This window comes from Stigmatopora argus, chromosome 5 (assembly GCF_051989625.1).
Source record: "Stigmatopora argus isolate UIUO_Sarg chromosome 5, RoL_Sarg_1.0, whole genome shotgun sequence".
NCBI classification, from domain to species: domain Eukaryota; kingdom Metazoa; phylum Chordata; class Actinopteri; order Syngnathiformes; family Syngnathidae; genus Stigmatopora; species Stigmatopora argus.
The window spans coordinates 387,512-395,000 of NC_135391.1; the positions used below are offsets into that span (position 1 = coordinate 387,512).

General features: G+C 51.0%; 2 protein-coding genes across 2 annotated transcripts in view; both read left to right on the plus strand.

The window, feature by feature from the left end:
- The first annotated feature begins 210 nt into the window (after positions 1-210).
- On the plus strand, positions 211-4,078 carry LOC144074153 (putative aminopeptidase W07G4.4). Its single transcript, XM_077600377.1, has 16 exons — positions 211-377; positions 1,023-1,064; positions 1,163-1,253; positions 1,355-1,503; positions 1,573-1,681; positions 1,756-1,883; positions 1,960-2,059; positions 2,151-2,226; positions 2,296-2,381; positions 2,500-2,604; positions 2,667-2,742; positions 2,821-2,939; positions 3,025-3,108; positions 3,206-3,263; positions 3,571-3,752; positions 3,831-4,078. Exons 1-16 carry the CDS (start codon positions 367-369, stop codon positions 3,969-3,971), a joined length of 1,557 nt encoding a protein of 518 aa, XP_077456503.1. The 5' UTR covers positions 211-366; the 3' UTR covers positions 3,972-4,078.
- A 519-nt stretch (positions 4,079-4,597) lies between these two features.
- The window catches only part of pcna (proliferating cell nuclear antigen), a 3,194-nt gene continuing 302 nt past the window's right edge, over positions 4,598-7,489 (plus strand). Inside the window, exons 1-5 of the mRNA XM_077600631.1 lie at positions 4,598-5,022; positions 5,691-5,788; positions 5,861-5,928; positions 6,012-6,206; positions 6,290-6,413. Of these exons, the coding sequence (XP_077456757.1) occupies positions 4,802-5,022; positions 5,691-5,788; positions 5,861-5,928; positions 6,012-6,206; positions 6,290-6,413 (706 nt within the window). The 5' untranslated portion in view covers positions 4,598-4,801. The remainder of the gene's footprint in view (positions 5,023-5,690; positions 5,789-5,860; positions 5,929-6,011; positions 6,207-6,289; positions 6,414-7,489) is intronic.

Consider the following 7,489-nt stretch of genomic DNA (forward strand, 5'->3'; position numbering starts at 1 on the left):
CACTACAAGTCCCGTCAGGCACAACAAAGTCATCTTTTTCACCTCGGAATTTTTCTAGTACATGTAAATAAAGTGTCACAAAAGGAATTTTTACCGTAAACTTGGTTTATATTTAGCTTCACATTTAAAGATCGTGAACGTTTTTGTCAAAGTTGAACGTCGTCTATTTTATTAAGACCAATTTGTTAACAGAAATGGATCCTCCGACGTTTTGAACGACACGGGAAGGCAACGATCCACAAGCCCCACCTGATCATGTGACCGGCAGCCTCCCAATCATTGTCGCCGACCAGCTCGGCTTTCTTTTCCTGCAAGACTAGTCGACGACTGCGGGGAAGAGACGGACTGAGTACTCTGACCGACATCATGTGCACCAGGTGAGAAGATAACGCAAAGTTTCATTTGTGCCACTCGAGGACCGTTAGATAAGACACATTTTAGGGCTTAGATGCACTTGTTTAAACCATTTAAAGCCCTACCCAATTAATGAAGTTCAAAGACAAGTTCTCTTGCCATCGTGATCTTAGTTTATGCTAAAATTTGTATTCCGTCGGTTTTGCTTTCACTTTGGTAAACGTGACTTAGCTTTTTAGCTTTTTTTGTGTTTTCTTACGGCGCAACAAATGGGTCCATTTTCTGAAGCTAGCTGACTTATCTTGTGCACGCCAAGACAATCTCATTGGTAGAGATAAGAATGAAGGTATTAAAGGTCGTGTCCTGATTTCAACAGTCCATTTCTAGGGCAGGGGACGTACGTACGTGGACAATATATTTTGGCTAATATACAGGCCGCAAAGTGTGTCAAGCCTAGTTCTCAATTATTTTCTTCAGAATAATGGTCATATTTTTCATCAATGAATAAAGTGGATGAAATACAAGTATATTTACTCCAGTTTTGGTCCCCCGATAACATGGTATTAAAGGTTTTTTTTTTAATGTTCTTTTTTTCATAGTATTTAGTGCCCTATGTGGGATTTTCCTGCCGTCTTTGAATCTCATTTTTTCAATTGTATTTTCTGTAGTGTGCAGCCCATCGAGTGGACAACGGACCTCAAGGACCAGAAGTGAGTAGTAGAAGAAGTGGCGATTCCTCTTTTTTTTTTTGCTTCACGTGTCCTGGTGAGGTGGACATTTTGTCGATGATGCACTTTTGCACTGGTAGATTTGACGGCGTCGTCTTGGTGACTCAGAGTTACGATGATTTGCCTTCTGAGCTCGAGTGTCTTAAAGCACCGCTGCAGGACTATAACACCGTAAGTTGTCCGTCTCGATTTAAAAAAAAAAAGTTTTAAATGTGGGATGCCACAAAACCCAAACCGACGCCGTCCCCGTTTCCAAATGTCCTCTGAAACAGGTCGACGGCGGCCTGGGCGAGGAGGTGGTGGTCCTGAAGGTCCCCGGTCTCCCCGGTAACCGCCTGGTGTTTTCCGCCACGGGCCCCGTCAACCGCGACTACGACGACGTGCGGCGCTTCGGCGACGCGGCCGTCAACGCCGTCAAGAGGTGAGCCGGCGGCGTTGGGGTCATATCGCTTTGAGGTGGGCTTCCGTGACCAGGGGGGGATCGTTTCAGGGCCTTAAAAACTGGAATGCAGCGCCCCCTGCTGGTGTGCCCTCAGCACAAGGACTACAAGAACAGCCCGCTGGTGGCCGCGCTGGGGGCTCTTCACGCACTCTACACGGTGAGGAGTTTTAAAAAAAGGCGCTGGCGTGACGGTTCCGGAGAGGCCATCAATTGCATTTTGTCGCCCGGCAGCCTCTGGAAGTCAGGGAAGCCAACATCAAGTCGTCCAACCGCAAGGTGTGCGTGCTGGGCCTGTGGGTGGCGCGGGAGAGCCAGGGCCAGACCTTGGCGGATCTGGCCGGGGCTCTGGAAAGCGGGAGGTAGGTAGCGAGCGTTTCCGAGCGTTCTCGGTCCTCGGTTCCCCGGGTTCCTCATCTCCTCGCTCCACCCACCCAGGCTGGCGTGCCGCGACGTGGGCGGCTCCGACCCCGAGCGGATGGCCGCCCCCCGCGCGGCCGATTACGTCGTGGAACTCTTTAAGAACAGCGCCGTGCAGGTAGCCCCCTCCGTCCTCCCTCCCGTTGGTCTGGCGGGTTCGTCGGTCGGGGGATTAACGGATGGCGGGATACGCCCGTCTTCCCATCTAGGTGGAGGTGATCAGCGACGCCAAGCTTCTGGAGAGGGAGTACCCCTGCCTGGCCGCCGTCAACCGCTGCGCCAACGGTGAGGCGTGGCCTCGGTCCGACCGGCCCGGCCCGGATCTCCCCCTTTGACGCTCCCTTCTGGGCGCAGGCGTACCCCGTCACCAGGCCAGAGTGGTCAAGTTGGAGTACTGCGGCGAGGGACCCGTCCGCAAGACGCTCATGCTGGTGGGCAAGGTGAGGGCGGCGCCGGGAACCCTAACCCTTTTCCACCGCCAATCAGCCGCGGGCTAGATGGACATGAAGTCAAGTCCGGTTTTAGCGCCGCCTCAAATTCCCCGCCCTCCCCTCGCAGGGCATCACCTACGACACCGGCGGCGCCGACATCAAGGCCGGCGGCTTCATGGCGGGGATGCACAGAGACAAGTGCGGCGCCGCCGCCGTGGCGGGCTTCTTCCAGGTGAGCCGAAGCGGGCGGGCGTCCGATCGGGGCTCTTCTCCAATCTGCCCGTGCCCTTTCAGATCTTGGCCAAGATGAAGCCCAAAAACCTCAAGGTCCTTGGCGCCATGGCCATGGTGCGCAATAGCGTTGGTTCGGGTAGGTGCCGTTCGGCCGGCCGCCCGACTCTCTAAACGTTGTCGGCCAAAGCCAAAAGAGCCTCCCTGTGCTCTTTAGACTGCTACGTGGCGGACGAGCTGGTGCTGTCCCGCGCCGGCCGCCGAGTCCGGGTGGGCAACACGGACGCCGAGGGGCGGATGGTCATGGTGGACCTGCTGTGCGAGATGAAAGAGAAGGTCGGAGCCGACCCTGGGCCGGGCGGGGGCGGAGCCTTTGCCTTCCGCCGTCAACGCGCGTTGGGCTTTGTCCTCCGTCCGACAGGCGCTGTTCCAGACCAGCCCGCACTTGTTTACCATCGCCACCCTGACGGGCCACGCCATCAGAGCCATGGGCCCCAACTACTCGGTGAGGGGTCGTATTGTGGGATGGCGGCGTCCGTCCCCGCCGCCGCCGCCGCCGACGACTTACTATGGTCGATGGTTGAGGGTTTCCGTCTTTGCAGATCGTCATGGATAACGGACCCGCCCGTCAACAAGGCAATGCGGCCAAGTGGCAGAAAGGTGAGATTGAAAGAGGGCGCAGCGGGCCAGACCAAAAATGGGCGGAGCCATCCGCACCACCAAAAATACAAAAGTGCTCTTGGTGCAATAGTAGGAGATTGAAGTCATACTTGAGGGAGAGAAAAAAAAAAAAGTCACGCACTAGGTGCTTTTCACGGGTTGATTCCCCCCAAAATGATAGAAATAAGAGATTTTTTTAAAAGAACGGTTATTTTGTGCATCTCCAACGGCAATTAGGCAGCAAAGGACTGTATTTCCAAAGCTAAAATGTTTTATTTGTGCGCCACAATAAACGAACGTCACGCAGCCGGCGAGGCCCTGGGCGACCCGTTTGAAGTGTCCAGCATCCGGAGGGAGGACTACGACTTCCACCGGGGCAAATCCGAGTACGAGGATATCCTTCAGTGCAACAACCTGCCGTCTTCGGCCACCCCTCGCGGACATCAGACCCCGGCCGCCTTTCTCATCATGGCATCGGGCTTGCACAAGGTACCCGCCCCGCCGTGTTTCTGTCTGGAGTGGCGAACTCCTCCGCGTCCAATCACGTGGCCTTGGTCCTCCGCACAGCACGGAGTGGATTCCGAGGCGCCTCTGCCGTACTCCCACGTGGACATCGCGGGCTCCAGCGGTCCCTTCCCCGGCGTGCCTACGGGAGCACCCATCCTCGCCATGGCCGCCAACTACTTCCTGCCCCATCTGGTCGATTAAGTCGACTGGCCTCACGTGGCGAACAACCAGGCCGGCCGGGGAGAAAAATCAGTTCAAATATCTGACTCAAGGCAGGACTGTCAATAAATGTCATGATTTATTTGTCACTTCGGTCGCTACTCTTGATTCTAAAACACTGACCCAAGGGAAATAACCCAAATTAGTGTTGTCTTTGTAGTTCTATCAAAGTAGTGTACAGTACAAGGGGGACTATTTTGTATTTTGATAACATAGTACATCCACCCGGCGCCATTTCATTCATATATATATATATATATATATATATATATATATATATATATATATATATATATATATATATATATATATATATATATATATATATATATATAATTACACATATACACGCATTCATTCATTCGTATGGACAGGGTCACAGGTCCTTGCATCCTTTCATTCTTTCTAACCCACTGACCCAAAATAAGGTGTCCGTGGCATGTATGGGTTAAATGTAGTTTTTTTTTTTTAAACGACCAAAAATAGTCACTTCCACTGTATAGGCTTAAACTAGGCGGATTCGGCGGGACGACCTTTCAAAAATGGCTGCCGCGCCGGGACTTTTTCTCCGGCGGAAAAGGCGCGGTCTAAAGCAGAAGTGACGTCAGAACACGGAATCACTATAACACAGCAGTGGCGCGTTGAGCAGCTCAAAGCCTTCCTTCGTACTACAGGTCTACGTCGCTCCTGTTGTGGTTGTTGTTTTTTTTGTATCCCAGGGCCTGTTCCAAATTTGGCCTTCTCTTACTCGGAGGTAGAAACCACGGACAGGTTGGAACTTTTCAACTAGCGCTCCCCCAACGACAAGAAACATGTTCGAGGCTCGCCTGGTGCAGGGATCCATCCTGAAGAAAGTGCTCGATGCCCTGAAGGATCTGATTACGGAGGCGTGCTGGGACGTCAGCTCGTCGGGCATCGCGCTCCAGAGCATGGACTCGTCTCACGTCTCCCTGGTACAACTCACCCTGCGTAGTGACGGCTTCGACTCGTACCGCTGCGACAGAAACCTCGCCATGGGAGTCAACTTGGGCAGGTGAGCCGAGCTCAAGTTTGCGAACTTTTGTTGACGTTCCGCGTGACGAAAGGCTTACAATGTTGTCTTTAATTTGGAGTCTCATTGTGCACTCGCTCACAAATAGCGCGAATGGGGAAACCGAGCCATCATGGCGGACCTGCCCGGGCTCGTCCCTCCCAGTGACACAATAGCCTAGAAACAAAAAAAAGTGGGTTTATATGTACTGTTTGGTCATTCCCATTGTTAAAAAACGCTTGGAAAAGTTTTATTGGGCGTAAGGATAAGAACTACAGCGGCTCGCACAACAAGTGTCCAGTGACGTCACTTGAGCGCCAATTCGAGAATTGGCGGGAATACTTGTGGAACCCGGGAACAGTCGCTCACGGATATACGTCACTCTGTCGTCACTTACGAATATGCATACGGGTTACGCCGAAGATATAACTTTGCCAGTCGAGCCACTGGCAAAAAGCAAGCATATTATTATGTAGTATTCATATTGTGACTTGTCAAAAGCCAAAGTTACTTGATTTAGCTTGGTCACATTTTCTCAAAAGCGAAGCCTAGAAAATGATGTCACAAACGAACAAAACGGCTGTGAAGACTAAATGTTTCTTTCGCCCTTTGGTTTTAATCCCTAATTTAGGAAAAAAAGGAATCATACGCGACATCCCTTTTCTTTGCAGCATGTCAAAAATACTGAAGTGCGCGGGAAACGAAGATATCATCACCCTCAGAGCCGCCGACAATGCGGACACGCTGACGCTGGTGTTCGAGACCACCAGTGAGTCCCGCCCGGCTGCGAATTGCCCGTCCGCCGTCCCCCTTTCTTTAATCCTCCGCTCCATTTTTTCAGACCAGGAGAAAGTGTCGGACTACGAGATGAAGTTGATGGACCTGGACGTGGAGCAGCTGGGAATTCCGGTAGGTTCTCGTGACGTTCCCGAGCTTGGCGGGACGGGCGGGAACGTCACCTTGACCTCCTTTGGCTCGGCTTGGCGGAACAGGAGCAGGAATACAGCTGCGTGGTGAAGATGCCCTCCGGGGAGTTCGCCCGTATCTGCCGCGACCTGTCGCAGATCGGCGACGCCCTCATGATCTCCTGCGCCAAGGACGGCGTCAAGTTCTCCGCCAACGGGGAGCTGGGCACGGGGAACGTCAAGCTGTCCCAGACCAGCAACGTGGACAAGGAGGACGAGGCGGTGAGATGGACCGCCACATATTCCACCGTAGAATCATCTTTTTTGTTGTTAGCGTTGCTTAGCGCTTTGCCAAATGTTTGCAGGTGACCATCGAGATGAACGAGCCGGTTCAGCTCATCTTCGCCCTCAATTACTTGAACTTTTTCACCAAAGCCACGCCGCTCTCCAAGACGGTCACCCTCAGCATGTCTGCTGACATTCCTCTTGGTAAGCGCCGGCGGACAGATGGACATAAAATACAGTGGTACCTCGAGATACGAGCTTAATCCGTTCCGGCACTGAGCTCGTATGACAAGATTCTCATCACTCGAGCGGAAGTTTCCCATTGAAATGAATGGGAAACAAATTAATTCGTTCCAACTCTCTGAAAAGAACACCAAAAACAGGATATTGGATTGAAAAAAATGTTTTATTTCTTATAATTCGCCATAAATAACGAGTGGTTTGATAGTAATAAAATGTGTTTAATAGAAGTAAAATTAGACGCATTTCGCGGAGGGGAGGGGAACGACATACACGTGGGGGGGGGGGCGGTATCCACGGCAACAATGCACTCGTAAACGAACAAACAAATTTAAATTAACTTGGATAACTATATACAGACACTCAACGTTTAATGTAACTTCAGACAAAACTAAATTCTAAATTTGTAAATTTGTTGTAATCTTTTTGACCTCACGTAGTTCTACGGGTTGACACCACCTGGCCGCTCCGCCCAAGTCTTCAAAACGAACGCATCAAGAGTTGTTTGTTTTTGTCTAACCTTCAAAATATATTTCGATAATGTCGCATACAAATGTCCTCACAATAGGACAACGCACGACCACTTGCCAACGAGAAATAGTCTTTAAAGAACGATCGCGGGAGCTTCTTTCCTTAGAAAGAATAACAGCAAATACAATAGTTGAGCTTACCCACGTATTGATTGTGGCTAATGAAGTTTTATTCTGACAAAGGTTGCCATTGCCTATTGGTCGGTGTTGTGTGCACGAGTATACTTCATTACCCAGAAAGCCCTCTTTTTGCCCGCGCATGCGCGTTGTGCGTTTCCTGGTCCTATGAGAAACTCGTCTGAATTAATCGTTCCGTGCTCGTAGATATTGTTATACACGAAAGATATGCAAAAAAGACCTGGCTTGGTGGCATCACGAAATTTTGATCGCATGACGGGCCAATTATTCGATCGAAATTTCCCTCGTAAGACGAGAATTTTGTATGACGAGCGGTCGTATGACGAGGTACCACTGTACTCAAAAGTCAAGACTGACTGACCAGGTGAAAAA